This window comes from Lacerta agilis, chromosome 7 (genome assembly GCF_009819535.1).
Source record: "Lacerta agilis isolate rLacAgi1 chromosome 7, rLacAgi1.pri, whole genome shotgun sequence".
NCBI lineage: Eukaryota > Metazoa > Chordata > Lepidosauria > Squamata > Lacertidae > Lacerta > Lacerta agilis.
In genome coordinates this window covers 80,482,418-80,506,024 of record NC_046318.1, presented here as the reverse complement: position 1 = coordinate 80,506,024, position 23,607 = coordinate 80,482,418, and the positions used below count along the sequence as shown (strand labels likewise).

Here is a 23,607-nt window from a genome sequence, read left to right as displayed (position 1 = left end):
CATTCTCAGAATGTGAAGCGAATAACTTCAGGCTGAGGGACACAGATGTTGAAGTGTTTACTTGAAGGTCTTTATTCAGCACATGCTGTGAGTCATTCCAGGCAAAGCTTTGATTTCTAGAAATTTTCTTGAGGAATATGTCTACTCAGAAGTAAATCCTGTTGAATTCAATGTTGGGTTACTGCCAGGTAATTGGGGTTAGGTTTGTAGCTTTAGCTGACCTATTTAATGTCTTTGCTCAAATTTTTTTATCCCCATAAACCACATTATAGCTATTCATATTTATTTGCACCTGCAATATTTTTTGTTTAAAGCTACTGACATGATTAAATAATATTTAAAAAGAATATTTTTCTTGGTTAAACAGGCTAACCAAGACTTTATGGTATGCCATGGTATGCTAATTTTGGTACGGTATGCCAAGTTGTTTTATTTTAGTTGTTTGCAGACAAATACATTATTTTTCACAAAAACTTAAGTATTCCTCTTGGGCTAAGTTAAAAGAAAATAGGATGGAATAGAAAAGACTTCAAACACAGGTAGTAGCATTTTACATTTCAAATGACCTTTTGTCTCAGAATTTTAAATATTCCATTGATTCACTTGAAAGAGAGCACACATTCTGGTTTCATGCTGCAATAGGAAGGGATTTGCATAGTTCAGATGTAATGCTTTTTTCTTCTTGAAGGAATTCACTTAGAAAATGCTGTGTGTTTGCAATATGAGTTTGAAAGATACATTTTTCAACCTTGCTATTAAATCTGAGACTTACAGCGCCAAGAGAACCTAAGCAAATGAGGCACTTACTTAATTTTGATTTCTGAAATTAATGTGGCCCATCCTTTGAGCTTGTTTAAGATACTTGAGGCTCTTTTACAGGTAATCAGCTCATAATTATTGCCATAACAGGCAAGGCATCCCAGGGGGTACTAAAGCATCTGTTTCTTACACACCTAGGTGCTTGCATCACACCAAGAATATGCCTACCTCTCATTGAGGTGCTTAAACTGTGTCTGGGCTGCACCACTTCAGACTACTAATATGACAGAATGTTCCTACATACCCACTTCAGATTGCTGTACAATTCCCTTTAGCACCAGTCAGCATAGTTGGAAATGATGGAAATTGTAGTTCAGCAACATCTGGATAGTCATAAGTCAGCTATCCTGGCCTGGAGCAAACTGTGGTTTGGGCTAGCAGTATGTTTGAAAAGGAGACGGTGACCCCAAATAAACCCTGAGCTGTAAGCCAAGAACCAAGGTTTATTTGAAGAGAAGCAAACTACAGCCCTGGACACCCAGACATAATGCTAAGCCAAACCATGGCATAACTCCTAGCAGCATGACAGTAGCAGGAGTGGGGGAGGAGCAAAGCACCTGCAATTTTATCCCCATGCGTCATGATGCAGTATTGCTAATTTTGCTTTAAGCCATAATTGAGTTTAACTGTGCTTTAAGGTTCCATGCAAACCAGGCCACCAAGTAGTGGGCCTAAGTTTATAAGGCAATAATGGGTGGCAGGATTGCCCAAAACCTTTAAAAAATGAAAGGGGGTATTTTTTTTTTAATTAAGCAAAATTAGCAACCAAATCACCCATTTAGACCTGACTTTAGTACTCCTTTCGATTGGAAGTGGTAACGATCATGGAATTCAATATAGAGGATCACTAACAATGCTACTGACTGCGACATGCCCTTTCTGTGCCCACAAAGAAGGAATGGTACTGAAAAAAATGGGGACATAGATTACCAGAACATGTAACCCAACATAGGCAAGTCATTGAGGGTAAAATGAAATGAGACAGTTTTGATGATACTTGGTTCCCCTTCATTAGTTATATAAATAAATCTCAAGGCCACTAGCATGCCAAACAGCAGTGGAAGGCTACCTTCAGTAATGAGAATGATGACAGTATAACTCTTCTAATGCTCATGTATTTTATTCATCAAACACATTGTTCTTTTCATTTTGTTCATTGGTTTTGGTTTTATATATACATTTTGTGGTATTAAGTGGAATTTTCTAAGGTACCTCCACAAACATTCCAAAAAGTTTTTTAAAAGAATAAGAAAAAGAATGGGGAAGTGGTTTCTGAAATTGATGTAACCTACCGTTGACGCGGGTGGCGCTGTGGGTTAAACCACAGAGCCTAGGGCTTGCCGATCAGAAGGTTGGCGGTTCGAATCCCTGCGATGGGGTGAGCTTCCGTTGCTCGGTCCCAGCTCCTGCCCACCTAGCAGTTGAAAAGCACGAAGTGCAAGTAGATAAATAGGTACCGCTCCGGCAGGAAGGTAAACGGTGTTTCCCTGCGCTGCTCTGGTTCGCCAGAAGCAGCTTAGTCATGCTGGCCACATGACCCGGAAGCTGTCTGCGGACAAATGCCGGCTCCCTCGTCCTATAGAGCGAGATGAGCGCCGCAACCCCAGAGTCGTTCGTGACTGGACCTAATGGTCAGGGGTCCCTTTACCTTTTACTGTTGACACATGTTCTTCAGATGATAGCTACCATATAGCAGTCTTCCTCTCAGACTGCTGACGGATATGAATTGTTCTTTCTGAGCTCGCTATTTTGAGCTAACTGCTGGTTAATAGCTATGCAATTGTTTACATGATCACTTGAAATAAAGTAAATGAAACAAGTGCCCTAGGAAACTTCTTAATCTTTTCAGCTTCTTTTAGCCTATGATCCAGTGATCATATCAGTTACTTCACCCAGCACGTAATTTTAACCCCCAGTTGGGTTAATCTTAAAAATTATAGCTTGAAAGATGACTTCGTTTCCTTCATTAGTTGTTTGTAAACTTTGCCTGTGTGAGTGGTTTTTGTTTTTATTATTTTTAAATTGACTTGTTCATTAATAATCCACGCTAGTTTTGCCCACCCTCCCCTTTTTTTAATTAAAAAAACGGTTGTCCATTTGCAATTCTTAAGTTACATCTGCTTTTCTTTCTTTTTTCATTGTTAACAAAACTGTCCTACTTGGCGAGGTTTCTGAAAAGAAGTCTGTATGTTATGTGGACATTTTTTGTGCCAAGTTCAGAAAGCACAGAAAAAATGAATGAATTGCATTCCATGGCGGCTTCTATTCATACATTGATTGGGGGAGGAAGACTTGGAAGTGTGCCCATAGTGCATAAATAGATCTTTAGGGTTCAATGCCTGAAATTTGTGCTGACCCACATAGCTCTAGTTATGGACAACTGTGTGTTGCAGGATTAGGAAAACTTGCACTTAAACAACACTATCTGGCAGCAATCAAGTGAATAACTTATGTGTTTACCATATTGTGCTCAAGGTTTTCAGGCTAGAATAAATGCTGTGTAGAATTGATAGACCTACAAATATAAGCACTGCAGTTCAGGTTCTTAGTTCAGTGGCACACTAGTCTTGCTGGTTGTCTCCTGAGTGTAGAGCTAGACTGTGATGGGAATTAGTCTGATAAACAAAGAAACCACCACCGTCTTAATGTATCCAGTGAAAGGCATACAGAAGGCATGGTTCTGTTCAGTATGAAAATCTGAAGCAGCTGACACTGTTCATTAGTGATCGTTCTTTCACTGTGGTGATTCATGTTGCCTCTCAAGAACTTTTAAAATGTATTATTTATTCACATTAACAGGACTTATATGCTTTATAACATTAAGTTTTCTGGGCTGTCTACCACACATGCATGCATGCGCGCGCACACACACAATTTAAATACAGGATAAAAGCAAAAGCAACACAGACATAACAAGAAAACAATACTGACTGCAACTCAAAGTAAAAACACAGGTATAAAAGCTGGGAGAAACATACTACACTTCTAGCTAATATATCATTATCCATAAACAATTTTATTAAGGAATAACTTGTAATAAACACAAATGCTTGTTATGCTATTCAATTTTATGTAGAAAATGTGAATTCTTAAAATTTATGCTCAAGAGACTATTTTCCTTACATTTATATTCTATTTCCTTCTGTCCGGAAACCCAAGGCAGCATGCAAGTAGTTCATAGGTGATCACCCATCCAGGCACTGTCTGGACACAGGCCTGCTTCTGTTCAGCAAGGTGGTGCCATGCTCATTCAAGAAAGCCATATATGAATTTTAAGGAAAAAACAAATCTTTGCATTTTTTCCTCTTTTTTAGGGCATAATCCAGAAGATAGTAGATAGTCACAAAGTAAAAAATGTAGCCTGTTACGGTTTACGGCTCAGTCACCTGCAGTCAGAGGAAGTTCATTGGCTTCATCCAGAGATGGGAGTGTCCAACGTGAGGGAGAAATTTGAACTATCCCATGCGCCGGAGGAATGGAAGTAAGGCAAAAACCTAGAAGTGTTCCTACTAATTAAATGCATGATACTTTGAAAACTATGTTGTGTACTGCTCCATAGTTCCATAGGGGTGGAAGACAACAGTTAAATTAACGAGCAGATATGTTTTTGCTTAGGAAATGAGAAAGTAAATGATGCAGTGAAATCAGATATTTCTGTGGAAACCCAATCCAATTGTGGGGGGCAGAGGGGAAGTCTGCTTGGTACAGGAAGCAAAATAAAAAATAATGCAAACATGAAAAATGTAAACACGGGAAGAGTAGAACAGTGGCTGGCTGGCTTAAATGAAGTCTGCCTCAGATGGCTTATCTGCTGCCCTAGCAGACTGAGGTGGGGAAGGATGGAATTGCTTCTTTGCTATGCATTAATTCTGCTGACAAGGCAAGGAGGAGAGGCTATAAAAACAGTTCAGGAGCTGGATATTGGGGGAATCAGTTACCAAGTATGGAAAAAAAGAGAGTGGTGAGAGGCCCTGCCTAGACAGACATGTAGGGTCTAATTGGTATAAGGAAGAGAGTTAAGTGCACTCCCTTAGAAGCACCATGGCTGAGCTTGGAAAAGGCAGGGGAAACAGGATAGTGGGTATGAAACAGGAAAGACGACTGCCAATATTACCTCTCTCCCAGTGCTTGAGAGAAAGTGGTGGGAGCACAGTTTGGAGATAGTCTGCTGCAAGTTCCTTAGTGTTAGTTGTGGTGAGCTGTGCCCAGCAGGTCCTTGAAGCATATACAGTGGTGCCCCGCTAGACGAATGCCTCACTAGACGAAAAACTCGCTAGATGAAGGCATCCGTCTAGCGGGAGGCTGCCCCGCAAGACGAAAAAGTCTATGGGGCTGCCTCGCAAGACGAATTTTGTTTGTTTTTTGTTTGTCTAGCGAAAACCGCGGTTTACATTGCTGCTTCGCTAGACGAAAAAACTGCTAGACGAAAATATTCGCAGAACGAATTATTTTCGTCTAGTGGGGCACCACTGTAAGTAGTTTAAATATATTTAAAAGATTATTGGTGCGGGGGGCAGGGATGCTGAAAATCCACTGCAAGCACAGTGTTGCTAGACTTGTTCAGAGTAGTACACTCTATGGCTGCAGAACTCTGGTTTGGCTTGTCCCTGTAAACACTGGATATAGACTGAGAATGAAAGATCTTTTGACTATCTCTGACACTGTGGCTCCAAGCAGACCAACAGGGCAAGTTACAAAACATTTATGAATGTTCTGGAACTGCATCCACACATTCAGTCTGGAACGTTTGGCAACTAAGACTTCTGTAACCTCATTCCCTGCTTTCTCTGGGACTTCCTTCTTAGCAGGTTGACAGGCATGGGACATTTGTGGAAACTTATCATTCCTGTTAGAAGCACTGCTGAGTTACTGTGGGTCCTTGAGCAAGATGGGTCTCTTAATTATTGTGGCAGAGTTTCAGGGAACTCTTTTGTGTGTTCTCCCTACTTGTGTCAGGCAGAGCCTTCTCTGCTCCAGCTTCTCTGGGTCCTCATTAAGTTACAGCAAATATGGCAGTACTGGTTTTTTTCTAGGATCTGTAATGGACCTGGTTTTGTGTCTAGCCCTTCTGATGATAGTCACATCACTGCTTGTTTGCAAAAGTAGTGACTCTTCTCATGTAATGAGTGACTCACCCATTAGGACTTCTTGCTACAAGCAAGGAGCTGCCATGCACTAGAAAAATGCTTTCTGGTTTTTACAGTGTGATTTGGCTCTCTGTGGCATTGCATTCAGTTTGACAGCCTATAAACTTTTTTTCTGGTAATGCTGAGTGCATTGCAACAAATCGAGTGCAACATGGGCACGAACTATCTTGGGACAGACTTGCTTGTCTTAACCCTTCACATTAAATTAAAAGGTTTTTAAAATTTTGAGTGAATAAAATGTAGCATTTATTTTTCCACATTAATGTTTCTATTTCAGTGTTCTGTAGTGAACATGTGATTCTTTTTTCACCAAGTAAATTATCATAAAATCATACAAAATTATACCTTTGACATTTTTTAAAAGTATACTTATATTCAGTGTGACTGTAATTTATGCTGGAAAAATTAGTTCTGAAACGTAAAAGTGCCAGTTTCATTTACAGTATTCACTGGTACTCTCATGTCTTAATGCATTGCAGAACAAAGATAATAACCTTTAAAAGCAAAGTTAGATAATTGTTCTGATGTTTAGGTGATCAGGTCATATAAAATCCCTCATGAAAGCATCATGAGTTGGTATAAATTATTCATCATCTTTCCAGAGTGTAATTTCATGCTTTATCAAAGATGTGCAGCCTGCCTTGCTCTCTTAATCTGTGGAGGTTTGTTGGGAATAATGAAACCACTGCTGTCATATTTTTTTAATACATGAAAAACAGCATTTAGTTTCGGATGACAGTACTTGTAAAAATATTTAGATTAGTGGGATAGAAGAAGAATTCTGGAAGGGGGCTTGAATCTAATAGCTTTCTACTGTGTAATAATATATAAATGAGGATTCTCCTTAAATAGCTTTAACTTTTAAAAAAAATGTAAAAAGGAGGCTTCTGTCAGTGCGAATGAGAAGATGTGACAACTTAATTCTGGTATTCATATTTGTGACACCTTTTCCAGAGCTTTTCTATAGTAAAAGAGCCAGAGACGGAAGAATCAAGCAGTTGTTAACAGAGAACTAGATCTGCACTGGACCAATGAAATGTGCAAGTCACTCTTGCAGCTGCTTTCTGTTCATGTTGTTCATTCATGGCTGCTCCTGTATTTAGCACATAGACAACTTGCTGCCAAGAGCATCTGTGTTCTGCTCTACTGCTGGTGCTGACAACATGTAAACCCCACAATTTGGGCTTCTGATTCTTGGGACTTGCTCTCTTTCCTCATTTTGAGAAGTGCAGTAATGGAATATGAATAAATAAGGGGTTGCTTTTTAAAGAAAGGGTAAGATAAAAATCAAATTAGTAATAATGATGATGATGATTAATAATAGTAATGTTTTGGTCTAAAAGACTGATTTCTGAATTTTATCTCAGGGACTTCTGGGGCTTTTCTAAAGTTTATCAGGAATTTTTCAATGAGTAATACCAGAAAACTTGTCTGCCATTGTTATCAGTGAGTAGCTGCAAGGGAGTTTTGTATGACTTCTGTGCTGCATTCACCATCTACAAGAGACAATGGCCAAAAGACTGCATGGATTGGAGAGTTCTAGGATACAGTGACCTTGACAATGTGCAGGGCATCCTTGGCAGACAAGTCAATGTAGAAAGGGTTCCCTGAAGATACAGAGTTTGAAAACCATTGGTCTAGAAGCTCAGTTAGCCATCTTGTCAATATGAATACGTTTTTTGCTTTCTTGGAAGTTGCCTGAAAAACCCATTCCGCTCATCTTGACAGAACTGCTGACAGACAATTGACGTGAACAACATTAAACAAAGTATAGTTCTGTAGAATGAGGATGATGAGGACCAAAAGTAGCTCATTGCCAGGAGTCTGTCTTAGGTTGCTCTTATACAGGCTTCCTCAACCTTGGCCATCCATATGTTTTTGGCCTACAACTCCCATGATCCCTAGCTAGCAGGACCAGTGTTCAGGGATGATGGGAATTGTAGTCTCAAAACATCTGGAGGGCCGAGGTTGAGGAAGCCTGCTCCTATACATCCATACACCCTGCTGCAAGAAGTCTCAGAGCAGCACCAGAGCACTGATCCCTTTGAGTGTGGCACTTCTTTTTAATTTCAGTGGACCATTGCAGACCTGGATCAAGTCTCACTTGCACTTCTCCCAGCCTGAAACTGCATACCAGCATGGCATTTAAATTGAAATGAAAACATAATGCAAATCGCTGTCTCCATGCTTAAGTGCTGAACAGCAGCATATGATAACATTTTTCTTCCAATAAAAAGTTGAAACTTATTTTTAGTGGAATGGCTTCTTTTTTTAAAAAAATGTTGCCAATAAGCACAAAGGATGCTCGTGCAATTGGTGTTATTGCTCCCTGATTTGTTCATTGTGATAACATTTTCTTATTTAGCAAAACTGTATTATGCTGAAGATTTGTTTGCATGGTGTATTAGGCAAGTCTCATCAACCTTTTCATTTTGAAAGGTATGAAGGCTGATATTTGAAATCTTACAATAATTTTCACCTCCAGTTTTTAAATCACTGGAACTTACTTTGCATTATTTAGGGGCAGGTGGCGCTGTGGTCTAAACCACAGGGCCTAGGGCTTGCCGATCAGAAGGTCGGCGGTTTGAATCCCTGCAACGGGGTGAGCTCCCATTGCTCCATCCCTGCTACTGCCAACCTAGCAGTTCGAAAGCACATCAAAGTGCAAGTAGATAAATAGGTACCGCTCCAGCGGGAAGGTAAACGGTGTTTCCGTGCGCTGCTGTGGTTCGCCAGAAGCGGCTTAGTCATGCTGGCCACTTGACCCGGAAGCTGTCTGCGGACAAATGCCGACTCCCTTGTCCCATAGAGCGAGATGAGCGTCGCAACCCCAGAGTCGTTCGCGACTGGACCTAACGGTCAGGGGTCCCTTTGCCTTTACCTTTAGGGGCAGAGAAGTTAGAATTTTAAAGTCTAAAGCAGTTGCAGTGGTAAAATTGTGTTTACTTCTAAAACTGCTGAATAGTTTTAGCTTTAAAACTGCAGAAGAATCTGCTTGTTGTAAAATGCTTTCTAGAAATAGCTGGTGACATTTTTAAAAAGAAAAAGAAGCTGCAAACAACTTACAAGAGATCTCGATTTAGGCAGCCTGTGTAGAAGCCCAGGATTTAAAAGCTCTTGCTTAAGCTGATAATTATCTTCAGGTATAATTGATTGTTTTAATATGGTGATAACGATGCTTTCATAGGCTGTGACTTGGAAGTTAGATTCATGTTGACACAGCGTGGAGAGTGGGATGATAATCTCAGTAACAAACACATTTAGAATTGAAAGGTGGTGATTTCTTTGAGATCAGATAGGAAGAGGTTTACTGTGACATTTTTTTTGCTTCTGAGGAGGACAAAGTGACTTGTTGGCACTTCTGCTTCCTTATAATTTGTGCCATTAAAATATAGATACAGGAAGAAGCTGACAGTATTTTTTTTTTGCAGAGAATGAAACAGGATGGATGCACAATAATTTTATAGCAATTAACTCATATTTGGATCAAATTTAATGCTGTTATAGGGAAGATATAATAGTTCTAAACGAGGGTAGCACTTGTAAAGCATTTTAGATGTGGGCCAATGTCTAAAAGAGCTGCATATTTTGGACAGAGATATTGCCAGTTTTTCACAGCAGCTGCTGACATTCCTGGAGAGAAGAATTCCATTTTATATTGAGAAGCTTGTTTGGATCTTGTCCATAGCCTTCTGCACAGATCATGAACCAGTTATGTTATGATGGTGAATTACTGAAGGCCAGTAATACTGTTTGTGTGTGAATGTTAATAAGAAATTAGAATTGTATGAATGGCAATTTCTGTGAAGTTCAGTGGTTTCAATAGCACCTTGCATAAGCATATCATTTCATGCAATTTTAAAATTCCCACCCGTCTCTCTTTAAAAATCAATCATTGTTTCCCTGTTGCTTTTTGATGTGCATATGAATTCTCATATATTTGGCTCTCATTGCAAGTCTTAATTTCATCTGTCTTGTTTTACCTCCAGGATATGTAGAATATATGCCTGCTTGTAGGGAGTGTTTTGTTTTGTTTTGATTTCATGTAAGCTGCTCTGAGAGCCTTTTTGAATGAAGAGTGGGGTACAAATGCTCTAAATAAATAAAATATAAATAAATATTATACAGAACAGTTAGAGATTTTTTTAAAAAAAAACTTATGTGATGTGACTCATAACTTACAAAACACAAAGCATATAATTTTTCTGCATTTTCTTTCTTTGTAGATATGAACTTCGAATCCGATACTTACCAAAAGGATTTCTGAACCAGTTTACTGAAGATAAGCCAACGTTAAATTTTTTCTATCAGCAGGTAAACACATACAGCTTTGTTTAAACTTGCTTTTGGAGTTGTGAAAGTGCTTTGTTTATATAAGTAGCATGTCGATGCAAGCACACATCAGAATTGGAGGGAAAGGGTGAGTCTCTTTTTTCAGTTTAAAGTGACAGTTAATGTCTCCCCAGTCAAGAAAACCAGTTTAAGGCACCAGTTTTCATAGTATGAGTGGAGTTTGAAAATTTTGCACATAGCAGTGATTAGGTTTCCCCTCTGCGCACTGACCCCAGTTTATGCATATGCTGCATGGGGATAGATTCAGAAATACTTTTGTCTAAGACACACTTGCAGTGTGGTATAAGTACCCTGGGATATTTCACTCTGGTTAAATTCTGCCTTTCCATGAATAATGCCAAAGGCTGTGGCAAGAAGACATGTTTTAGAAGAGTTTTTCAGATCCTGGGTCTGACTAGTGCCTGGGCAGAGTTCTGCTGTGGAAGAAAGGTGACATATAATGAAAATGCATGATTAATATGTGTGCAGATATTTCAGAACCTAACTTTCCCCAATAAATTCCAGCTGTTCTATATCTGTCTATACATCAATTCTTCTAGAGATTCACAAAAATCTGTGTAATAAATGTGGGACTTTCTCCCCCAAATTAATAATAAAATAATAAAAATAATTTATTATTTATGCCCCGCCCATCCAGCTGAGTTTCCCCAGATTAAAAACAGATTAAAAAAACAGGGATATCTCATAAAGTTTTAAATAGAAAGGGTTGCCTTCTTTCTTGCTATAAACTTCTTTTCAAAATCCAATTAACTTAAATCAGCTAACCATCTTCAAACCCTCATCTACTTGGAACTCTTCTAATAATTTTCTCTGTGACCAGGAAAACTGTGTATTCTGCAGTTCCATGCAAGCACAGCTACAGTTCAATGGAAATACTGCAAAAGCACAGGGCTTGGTTGCTGTGGGCAGAATTCATTCATCATCCTGAAAAATCTTGGCTTTTAGTCACTACAGCTGTGAAGATAAGCTTGAAAAGTGAGTGGGCAAAGTCTGGTGGAATCTCGGAAAGTAGAAAGGGGCTGACTAAGAATTTCTTAGTTCTTTAGCTAGCGAAGATGGCAGAGTTTCATTGTGCAGTGTAGTCTCCCTTTTCTTCACAATGACTGACAGATTTACTGTAAAATCGTAAGTGGGAATCAATTACCGGTATGCAAAATAAGTAGGGATGTGCAGATTTGCTTAAATTGCATATACAATATTAGAGCTGCAGAATGCATTGTTGGTACAGGATTTGTTGTACTCCTTTGACGGAGATTTCATGCCAGTATCCTAATTAGAAAGTTACAGCCAGAGATTTATATGTAGCAGAGTAGTGGTACAACATATGCTCGGGCTCTGGCAGTGGCTGCCTGGGCTCTGATTTGGGTTCTGGCTCAACAACTTTTTTTGTCCAGATTTTTACCCCTTGATATATAGCAACCCTATATTAATGCTACATATTGGTGTAAAGTTAATCAAACAGAAGTTATCATTTTCCCCGTGATAAGGGTGACAAATAATAACAGCAATTGTGAGGAGGTGGAAGGCTTAATCCAGCGATTTGTTTCCAGTGGACAGTGTTGCATAATTTGTATTGGAGTATTATGATGACAAGATGGGTGTAAAATTGCTCTGGGGAGCTCTAGTTTGGATGCATATAGAGTTTGTGCTTGCCAAGGCGGTGATGTGATAGTGTCACAGATCTCTGGTCCGTTCACTGTTCAGTAGAATTGCTCCCAGGCTACTCTCAAGCATTATTGAGTGCGCTAGTATTTGCCATGCTCACTGTGCTCTTGCCAGTCGGTATGTTTTTCTTCTGCCAGCAAATCACTGAATTTTTTTTCTTTAAGCACTGCCTTGCCTCATGAATTAATTGAATCGTTTTTTGAATACAGAAATGCCAGCACAAGTTGATTTTCAGGAGGACTGGAGGAAGCTTTTGGGACTTGTTTTTCATGGTCAGAGATCCTGACATAGCTCTTTAAGTTGTTGTTTTTGTTAATAATATCCATTTCATTTCTATACTGTTTTATCTTTTGAAGAAAAAATGCCAAAGTGGTTTACAACCTACATTAAAACATTGAATGAAACAATACTGAAGAAAGTCAAATAAGTATACTTTCAAGGCAACATAATTAGCAGGAATCTATAAAACATTATCTTACAAAGGTGGTCAACTACAGAATGCACATTTAACACAGCAAAGTTAACAAATATTTTATCTTAAATATTCCAAAAGAAAACATTGCGAAAGAAAGTCAACTATAAAATGCACATTTAAAACAGCATTATTAGCAAGAAAATAAAATATTAGAATGGGGACGCGGGTGGCGCTGTGGGTTAAACCACAGAGCCTAGGACTTGCTGATCAGAAGGTTGGTGGTTCGAATCCCTGCGACGGGGTGAGCTCCCGTTGCTCGGTCCCAGCTCCTGCCCACCTAGCAGTTTGAAAGCACGTCAAAAGTGCAAGTAGATAAATAGGTACCACTCCGGCAGGAAGGTAAACAGCATTTCCGTGTACTGCTCTGGTTCACCATATGCAGCTTTGTCATGCTGGCCACATGACCAGCTGAGGGAGCTGTACGCCAGCTCCCTCGGCCAGTAACGTGAGATGAGCACCGTAACCCCAGAGTCGTCCGCAACTGGACCTAATGGTCAGGGGTCCCTTTACCTTTACCTTTAAAATATTAGAATAAAATGTTATCATAAGCATAGAAAGTATCTGCTGATGTTACTGCTAATCTTGCCACTGGTGGTTCATGGAGGATGGCAGCTGTGGAAGCTCTGGCTCAATATCCTGGGTCTGAGCTAAGAGACAGTCAAGATGGTGTCTGGCCTCTTCTTCAGCCTCAGCTTTTGTAGCTGAAGTCAATCAGAGGCCCACCCTCCCAGCCAGGTGAAATAAGACCAGCAAAGCAAGGGAGCAGGTCTTCCAGGACTTAGAGCCAATATGTTTATGGGCCCTCAACTCTTTCATGATGCCAGGAGTAGTCATAGGAAAAGCACTGTGGCCATTAGGTTGACAGTGCCGGTTAGGTATACTATTTAGACATTAGCTTCTTAAATTGCGTAGGGAATTTTGTTTGAGGGTGTTGCTGTTATTGGTATTATTATTATTATTATTATTATTATTTATGTGGAAATTGTTCAATTTGACTGTGTACTTTTTGATGTTTTATTTATTGTCTAAGATTACTTTTGTTACATTTGGAACTATGCTATTCCCCCTCTCCCATGTTGTAAGCCACCTTGAGCTTGGTTTTAACTATGGAAAGACAGTATACAAATTATATTATGTATGTATGCATGTATGTAAATTAATTTTTAATGAATAGGTCATAGTAGGCTACCAAGGGTTTGCTGTACTGCTCTGGTGCCCATTACTGCATGTTAAATCTCTGCCAGACATTCCTGTAGATTTATTTCTTTATCTCATACAATTTATATACCACTTGATTATAAAAAGGCAAAAACCTCAAAGCAGTAGATGTGATGATGGTGATGTAAACTCTCCTTGCTGCCACCACAAAATAGACCTCAAAGTGACCTATATTCTGACGTGTATCTTCCTCAGTTTGTGTTCTGCTTTTGTATTTTCTGCTGCCTCCAAGGTCTCTAATATAACAGAAGCAGTTGAGCCTTTAGTCAATGGAAGATACATGTAGGAGTGGTCATCTCTCTCTTGGGACATTTTTCTATTCCAGAGACCAACTAGTACAATGACAGACAGTTAGCTAGGTCAAAAGGAAACTCTTTTAAGAGCAGTCAGGAAAAATGATGCAGACCCATCCGTCTCTGGCGGTAGATAATCCTTACTGTTCTCTGAGCCATGCTTTGAAGTCTTGTAAACCTATATCTTACCAGGTGGTGATCTTTCCATATGGCAAGATATATTTACAAAACATTCCAGCTTCTTCCTCCCGGTAAAATTAAAATTAGTAAGATAGTACGCCTGATTACTTAAAGTGACCATTTGCACTAAAAGACTAGCATTGCTTCCAATATTATAAAGGTCCCCAAGTGTATAGTTTGATTTTGCCAACAAAATCGGAAGTGGGAGCATATACAAAGACAGCTGGAGGATCTGTCCACCATGACAGAAGGGGTAATTTTAAAGTCATTCTGCCTTGCACAATGCCCTGTTGGCAAGCAGTTCCCTTCCCCCAGCCACTAATGTCCTTATTATTACCATAGAAATAAGGGAGCCTGTGTAATTAGTGCAGGATGTCAAAGATCAACTTGCATTAATGTAGCAACTGTGACCTTTTTGATAAGGCAGAGCAGCAGCTGAGGGCAGATGGCAGCTGAGCGTTACCCTAATGCAAAGCTTTGCTTTTAAAAGCTGTAAAGAAAGAAAAAAAACAAACACCAGTGTGTATTTTCTTTGGAGCATAAAAGTCTTATTTAATGATTTGTCTGTTGTATAGCTGGCCAAAAGGGAAGGGAAGACTTATATAAATAGAGTAGTAACCACTTTTTGCAGTTCAACATTGTAGAAGCCATGATGATTCTACAGGATAAGAAACTTAGAACAAATGGGATGCAGGGGGTTTCATCCTCCGACAGCCTACTTTACTACTTTAACAGATACAGAGAAGGGACAGAGGGTTCTATCAGTCTTTAGCCACTTTGCTTCGTTGTTGTCATTCAGTCGTGTACGACTCTTCGTGATCCCATGGACCAGAGCACGCCAGGCACGCCTATCTTCCACTGCCTCCCACAGTTTGGCCAAACTCATGCTAGTCGCTTCGAGAACACTGTCCAACCATCTCATCCTCTGTCATCCCCTTCTCCTTGTGCCCTCCATCTTTCCCAACATCAGGGTCTTTTCTAGGGAGTCATGAGGTGGCCAAAGTACTGGAGCCTCAACTTCAGGATCTGCCCTTCCAGTGAGCACTCAGGGCTGATTTCTTTAAGGATGGATAAGTTTGATCTTATTGCAGTCCATGGGACTCTCAAGAGTCTCCTCCAGCACCATAATTCAAAAGCATCAATTCTTCGGCGATCAGTCATCTTTATGGTCCAGCTCTCACTTCCATACATTACTACTGGAAAAACCATAGCTTTAACTATGTGGACCTTTGTCGGCAAGATGTGTCTCTGCTTTTTAAGATGCTGTCTAGGTTTGTCATTGCTTTCCTCCCAAGAAGCAGGCGTCTTCCAATTCCTTATCTACTATGGCTACCAGGCAAATTCTGAAACACAAGGTTGCTTTAAATAATGGCTTATTTAGAGTTCACATTCTGTGCATGGGTTCAACAGTGGCTTGAAATCCATGCATTTATATACCGGAACCTAAGTCAGTTGTCTTCATTGCTGACAGTGCTTGTAAGGAAACCTTGAAAATATACTAGACTGAATATTGTTTTGTTGGGGGCTGATAGAGGAGGGTAGAGGAAGCTCTGTTCCTTCCCTAGTAACCCTCTGGATTTTCATTGGGCGCAGAAAAGGACATTCACTTGGACCAGCTTTATATGTCTTTATTTCTACAGTAACATTCTGGGGACAGTTTTAAATGCTACACTTACCATGGAGATTAGCATCCCCATGGTGAGTTGAACTACCAACCTACACACACACACACACACACACACACCTGCTCTCTCCATCTGTCTCATGATGTTATGAACAACTTTGTACATGTGAGTTCAGAAAGGAGATGTCTGAAGAAAACATAACATTTAACTCTGCACTGTTAGCACCCGTAAGCCCAGGTGGAGGATGGCCCAATAAATGGAAAACAACCTCAGATTAATGTCTTGCAACCTAATCCTGAGACTCATCTTGGTGCCTTTGGATCGCTTGCTGTTTATTTAATGTATGATTGGTTTTATACTGTGAAAGCTGGACATTAGGAACCTGTTTAGATCCTTTCCTATCCCTGAAGCCACACCAATAAACCCGCTATCTCCCCTTGCACTCAGGGCTCCTCAGTTTCACCCTCTCCTGTTTATGAGCACCTGCTAATTAAGGCATGTTAGGTTGAATGTAACCTCATCCATGCCTTGCCCTGACTTACGCTTTTTTGGGGGGGGCTGTATCTTTTTGCTGCACAAATATTAAAACCTTGATTATTCCATGTATTGTCTAATAGCAATCTTCTCATCTGAATTCAATCCCCAGGCTATGGTGAATGTTTCTTCCTGAGATTTTGTTGCTGTAAGGGCCGGGGGTGGGGTGGGGGAGATCTGGATAAATGAGGCGCATGCCTTCTAAAACGTAGCAGCTGCTGCATAAGGCAATACAGTTTGTAATAAATTTATTCTTAACTCATGCACCAGAGTAAGCCTACACTGTTTGGAATGTCCAAACGTATGAGCTCTTCATTCCTCTCATCTTGACTGTATATCACGCCAGTCTGATGTGCCAGAGAACTTGACTGCTGGCGGGTTTTACAATTGTTCCTTAATAAATGTTTTGAAGTTTGGGAAGTGACTAGTCAGCAAGTTATTCAAGAAGTGCACACAACCAGTGTTCTGTCTCAACAAAAATAAGGATCCTACTGAGAGAGCAGACTTGCTGTATTTTTGCTTTTTGTTTCCCAATAAGCTTTTAGCCTGTGAAAGGATTGCTGCTATTGAGGCTCCTGGCTTAAGCTCAACTCTGTGTTTACTCATAATAAGTCCCACTGAGTTAAATGGGGCTTTCCCTGTGTGTGCTGCATTTCAACCTTGAATCACTTTCTCTGGTTCATCACCCCTTCCTCTGGTGCGAAATACATGTATGAGCTTAAAGAGAAACTCTCAAATGGTTGATCTCAACCTGCTTTTAATTCTAATTAATTCCCATTGGTGTAAAATTCCAAACTGGTGTGGGATTCTTCTCACTGAGTCTGGGACTACATCTTTGGCAACAAACGGGTTTCCTAATCTCATCTTTTCCTCCTGCTGTGCAAAAGTGGAGGAGGGATGGATTTGCAGAGGAGAGAGTGAGTAGTGAGGTGTGTGAGAGTGTAGGGAAAGAGCTGTCTGCTGCACGGTCTCAGATTCACGCTCCCTAAGATTGCTTTTCTGGCAGCCAGTATTCTTGAACAAGTTCTGGAATTCAAAGAATTCAAAGAGGACCTGGAGAAGAAAGCATGCAGGTGCAGGACAGATTAAGCACCTTTAGCCCACTTGACTCTTCTCCCTTCCAAATACCCTCAGCTGCTTTAAATGTCAACAATAAACAGGGATTTGGAAATCCTGTTTGAGCTTTTGAACTGGCAGTTCTTGCCGTTTACTGCTCTGAGGCAGTGTCTGCAAACTTGCAGTCTCACCAGTTCCTGTGGCTGCCTTCTGCAGATTCCAAAGCTGGGACGTAGTTAATGTATTTGCTCAAGCACCTCCAATGACAAAAGAAGAAGAAAACATGTGCATGGTCTCAAATAGTCTTCCCCAACCTGGTGCATGCCAATTGTTTTGGACTATAACTCCCATCATGCTGTCCATGATGGCTATGGTTGATGAGAATTGTAGTCCAGCAACTTCTGAAGGTCACCAAGTTGAGGAAGGCTTCCCTGGAGTCTTCTGTGCACAGCAACTTTTGCTGTATATGAACATATTTAACTAATAAATCAGTGGTTTCCAGATGTCTGAGACCCAAACTATTTCTATCTATTTATTTGTGCAGTCTTCCCTCTTAAAAGTATGAACTGTTCACCTTCTTAGGACCCTCACCCTGTGTTTCTTCATGAATCAGTGTTCAGGTCATGCTTCCTCCAAGTGCAGGCAATTTGCTGCATTTTTGCACTAGGAGTGTTGCTGTGACCACCTGATGCAATAATGCTACACAATTGCTAGCTCAAATCAGACAGAGATCGATTTGAAGAAGTTAAGGCCAAAGTAGTAAATCATGCAGAGATGCAGCAAGTAGCTTCCTCTGTGAGTGCATCTTTCCAGATTCTCAGAATCTTTTAAATAATTTAATTACTTCTCATGCCTATCTAGCAGTTCTCTCGCAACATCCTATTGTGCCCTAGCACAGAGTTTGGGAATTGCTGCTATAGCATCTCTGGCAGATTGAAGCTTCGGCTTACCCATATTTCCTGGACTTCATGAATGTTCTATATTTAACCTTAGTCAATGGAAGAAAGTTTAGCACATAGCAATAATCTTTGGTGCGCTTATCTTCTGAGCAGCAAACTGCTACTGTAGTTGCAGCAGGGTGATTAGTGAACATCACTGTTACGAACAGTATTCCTGAAGAAGGAATTGTACTGGCTGCCAGCTAACTCCCAGGCTAGGTTCACAGTGCTGGTATTTGTGTACAAAGTCCTGTACAGCTTGGGACCAGATTGTTTCATCACCTACATACCCAACTGATCACTCTGCTCTGCAGGATACCCTATGGATACCATGCTACCAGGTGGTCCCTTTTGCACATTGCCGGAATTAAACCTTTAGTGTGGCATCTCCTACACTTTGGCACTCCCACTGCATATCAAACAGGTGCCTTTTCTATGAGTTCCTTGGCACCTGTCAAAGCGCTTCTTACAAAAAAGTTCACAGATTTTTATTCCAGTTGGTATCTTTCCTGAATCTGAACTGATTACCGTTTTTTCGCTCCATAAGACACACTTTTTTTCTTCTAAAAAGTAAGGGGAAGTGTCTGTGTGTCTTATGGAGCGAATGCATGGTCCCTGGAGCCAAATTGCCTAGGGGCCAAAAGCAGATCGTGCTCTTTTTTTTAACAAAGAGAGAAGGGGGTGTTGAAAGGAAGCCACTGAACAGCTGTTGAGCAAGTGATGGGAAGAGAGATAAGGCTCCCTTTCCAGCCCCAGCCCCTTGCCCAGGCCTCTATTGTTGAATGCAGAGGGAGGCTGTTTGTTTCCCCAGCGACATGTGACGGTGATTAGATTATCTTTCTGGAAACTGTAGAAATGGCTGTAGGACTAGAAGCTGCAGAACTGTGAGTTGGACCCCATAAAAACAGGGCTTTTCCTCTTTGCAAAAAAAAAAAGCTGCACCACTTTCAGCTGATCCTCAAAAAAACAGGGCTTTTCCCTTTGCAAAAAAGCTGCACCACTTTCAGCTGATCCTCAAAAAAGCAGGGCTTTTCCCTTTGCAGAAAAGCTGCACCACTTTCAGCTGATCCTCAAAAAAGCAGGGCTTTTCCCTTTGCAGAAAAGCTGCACCACTTTCATCTGATTCTCAAAAAAGCAGGGCTTTTCCCTTTGCAAAAAAGCTGCACCACTTTCAGCTGATTCTCAAAAAAGCAGGGCTTTTCCCTTTGCAAAAAAAGCTGCACCACTTTCAGCTGATCCTCAAAAAAACAGGGCTTTCCCCCTTTCCTCCTCTAAAAACTAGGTGCGTCTTATGGAGTGAAAAATACGGTGCTTGCCCAAGGCATTTGGAAGCTTGGGTAGAACAGAGAAAACCAGTAGGATGTGGTTATCTGCAGATACTAACACTTGAGGAACAGCAAGGAAGGATGTACTGGAGGTGTTGTCACTCTGTAATCAAATAGGGCATTGACTCCAGTAAGCTAGAAATTGAAAAAGGGACGGACTCCACCACAGAACTGGGTCCTAATAGTAATTTAGTACAGGAGTTGTGCTCTTGCCCGCACCACCCCCCATTGAAAAGCTCAAGGAGATCTTGAGATGAAGAATGAAATCAAGGAAGCACGCACAGGAGGAAATGTTGTGGTAATAAGGTTCAATAAGCTTCAAAGGACCAAAAATAGAGCACAGTATAATAGGAAATGGTTGCAATCTGCTTGGCTGAAATCAGCACGTGCTCATTCACCCAGCAGTGTTTGGTTTCTGATTAAGAAATTACTGTGTGTATGGTTACTTGCTGCTTTAATCTTTTTTTAAGTTTCTTTTTTGGGGAGATTCAGGGATTTGGAGGGTGAGGAGAGAAACTTTGATGCTACAGTAGACTGCAGTTAGAGAAATGTATAAGACATAGCAGCATGCTAGGGCAGTTGGCTTTATATTCCGATAAGAGGTAGCGATCTTACTGTTCCTTTCCATGTGTGTTAAGGGGGAAATTGTTTCCTGGATGTGTAGTATCCAAGAAGAATTCAGAGTTGTGATCTAGGTGTATTTGCTTGGTTGGTTTGATGCACTTCATCACCAAGGCTAGAGCACTTTAGAGCTTGTGAGGTGATTGTACATTTCATCTCCTCCTTGACTGAGCATATTGTATTCAGAACGCTTTTTCGATAGGGTGCAGTTGTAAAGTGTTTACTTTTATTTTTACTTCTCTGCATTCTCTTAAGATTGAAAATGGTGTTTCTGGGGCTTGTGTGTGACCATTTTCATGCACTGCTAACTCAAAGCAAGCCCAAGAACATTTCCTAAAACAACGCTTTTCTGCGCTTCTTAAAATTCTTAGTGTTTCAAGATCAAATGCAACATTAGACATCATATGAAGGTGGGGAGGAAAGCACGAGTAGTCAAGAGAGAGACTGAAACACTATTGAGTGATGAACCCAAAAGAGAACATGAGCATACATGTGAAATATGGGGAGCAGAGGGATATAGCAGTCACGGTTGTGTTCTCATGGTCATTGGGAGCAGCAGATAAGTTTGCATGGACTGTTACACCAGGAAGTCAGGGATGGAAGGGAATAGATTGCCTGGGGAGGAAGAGGCATTTGTGGCTGGGTGGCCAACCTGTAGCAAGGTTGCCTTAAGTGGCACAGGACATGGAGACTGTGACACTTCTGTAACAGGAGCAGGAGAGCGCATGGTCCTGGCTGTGCAGGAGTTGGACCTTCCCTTTTGCCTGCCTCTCCTCTTGTCTTTTCCCTGAGACAAACCACTCTGAAGTGGTCATGGGATGCTGACGTTTTCATTCTAGTATGAATTAGTGTGGCACTCTTTTATACTTCGCGTTCCATCTGTGGCTCATGTGCCAAAAAGGCTAGCACCTTGTTTTGGGAAGTGAATGGTAAATATTTTAAGAGATGCAAGCAATGGAGGTACAAGTCATGTATGAAGCAGAGGCAGATTTAGGGGAACATGACCAGTTTGCCTGCACTAGGTGCTGAGCCAAAAGGGCACTGCAGGGAGTGCTGCAACAGTGATGTAGAATGGAGGGGAAGAGGCGGGGGCACTGAATTTTTGGGTTACCTAAGGGCACTGCTGAAATTTGAGAGCCCCAAGTCCTCCACTGTAGGAAGAGGTCCATAGATAATTCTTTCTTCTTGACATCTGAGCATGTTTCTGTCCCTTGGAACTTAACAAGAGTTCTTCTGTGGTAATTAAAAAAACCTAAGTGAGGTGCAAAGTGCATTTTCCCATGTCAAACATTTAGTATAAAAAAGCTATAGTACAGAAAATGGGAGCCAGGGGGGTGATTAGAATGTTTCAGACTAGGGCCTGGGAGACCAGAGTTCAAATCCCCACTATGCCAGGGGTGACCTTGGGCCAGTCATTGCCTCTCAGCCTAACCTACCTAATAGGGTTGTTGTGAGGAAGAATTAGGAGGGGGAGAACCATGTATGCCACCTTGAACTCCTTGGAGGAAAGGAGGATATAAAAGGCATAAATGAAATGTATTCTACTGGACTGTGGTTTTGCCCATGGCACTCTTATTTGGCTTTTTACTTTGCTTCCTCTTTCTAATTATGAGGGAATATACAGCACAAGGTGTCTAAATGTTTGGCTGAAGGTTTCATCTACTATGATTCTGACTATGAAAACTATTTTTGCATACCAACCAGTGAATGTTATTAAAAAGAAATAAGAAAGAAAATATTGTTGTACATGAACACACATTGATTGTCCATATTATTTTGGGAAGTTGTAAAATTGAGTTTTCCATTGAAGTGAGTGATTCAATAGTGAGGAACTGTGGTACAATGGGTAACTCTTGAATTTTGTGAAAAGAACCATATAATTCAAGGGAAAATATTACATTAATTAAAATCAGCATGTTGATCTGATTAATGTAAAAGACTCTTTTTGTAAAGCAGCTTTGCAAGGGTTTTAAATTAATATACTAGCTTCCTGGGGAAGTATATCATTATGAAATTAATGTAATTGAACAGCAGTTCTAATTAGTAGATATTAAGCTCACAATCATTTTTGGGAATCAAGTAAATATCTACCAATAAGTGCCTAAAAAAGCCAAGCTTTCAGTGTAATTCAGTTAAGCTCTGATTTGTTATCCATAAACTTTAAGCGTTTTAAAGATGAAAACCCCTATTAGGCCTAAGTATTCATAAAAATTATGTTTTCATGTAGGTTATCTCTGCTTACCCAGCTATTCACAACGTTGGCTATTATTAATCATTCTTCCTTCTAACAGAGCTGTTTAAATGTCCAGTGGTAGACACGTGCTGATGTTAATTATTGCCATTAAAGTATACATCTCAGTCAAGGAGGTCTGAGTTTCATTTGGGGATAAATTATATTTTTAATTACCAACCTTTATTTTTTTACTTTAAAAGGGGGGAGGAGAATTGGATGACTATTACTGGAGCTGTTCTTGGCTCTCAGAATGGGTGGAGAGTCAGCTCCAGGACTCTCCTTGGACAATCCTCTTCATGGTTTGTTTCATAAACTGAGGTAATTATGAGTTCTCCCATATAGTGACAATGAAACAAACAATGGGTTGTGTCCTCAAAGTTGGGTTGGTTTTCCAGCTGCTCTTGCCTCATGTCTTTGTAGACTGGCAAGCATCTGAGGTGACACGGTGTCTAAGCAAGCCATGATTAAAGAAGGGTGTTGGGTTAACAAATAACACCAGGCCATTCTTGCAACAAAGGAAAGCCAACACTCAATCATGGTTTCAGAACACAGTTTGTCAGTACACAATTCAAAGTTAAGCTGCTGAGCAGGGTACACACTTACCACCAAGCCATAGTTTAATAAATCATAGTTGAGTTAACCTTGGCTTAGTGTTATGAGCAAACCAGGCCATTGCTTAGATGAGCATCTATTTTTTGGGGGGGAGGTTCAACTTTTACAGCCTTCCTGATGCCTATAGTAAGGCTATGGGGAGCATGTATGCAATAAATTCATTATCAATCAAAGTATTTGCATACCACATTTCATTGAGAATTCTAGGGCAGTTTACAACAATTTCCATAAAAACAATGCAATAAAACTAGAAAAAATACGAATCCACAGTAGAAAATACCACATCACTTTGGGCAAGTTCACATTTTGGAGGTATGTGATTGGAAGGCAAGCAGGAGTGATACACACTCCCTCTTTTTGCTTTTTCTAGGTTTCTCCTTGTTTGAAATCAGGAGTCTCACGTCTTGCCAGTTGTGCATGTGTACATTTTCAGATTCAGGAGTATGGCTCAGCTACTCTCTCCACAAGGGAAATGCGCAGTATCCCTCTTGGGATGTTACACTAGAAACTAGA

The 23,607-nt window shown here is 40.5% G+C and overlaps 1 protein-coding gene across 16 annotated transcripts in view; it reads left to right on the top strand.

Moving 5' to 3' along the window:
• Positions 1–23,607, top strand: part of PTK2 (protein tyrosine kinase 2) — a 175,594-nt gene that overhangs the window by 68,249 nt on the left and 83,738 nt on the right. For all 16 annotated transcript variants that reach the window (XM_033155919.1, XM_033155920.1, XM_033155909.1 and 13 more), the window contains 2 exons: positions 4,134–4,300; positions 10,193–10,280. In XM_033155919.1, the coding sequence (XP_033011810.1) occupies positions 4,134–4,300; positions 10,193–10,280 (255 nt within the window). The remainder of the gene's footprint in view (positions 1–4,133; positions 4,301–10,192; positions 10,281–23,607) is intronic.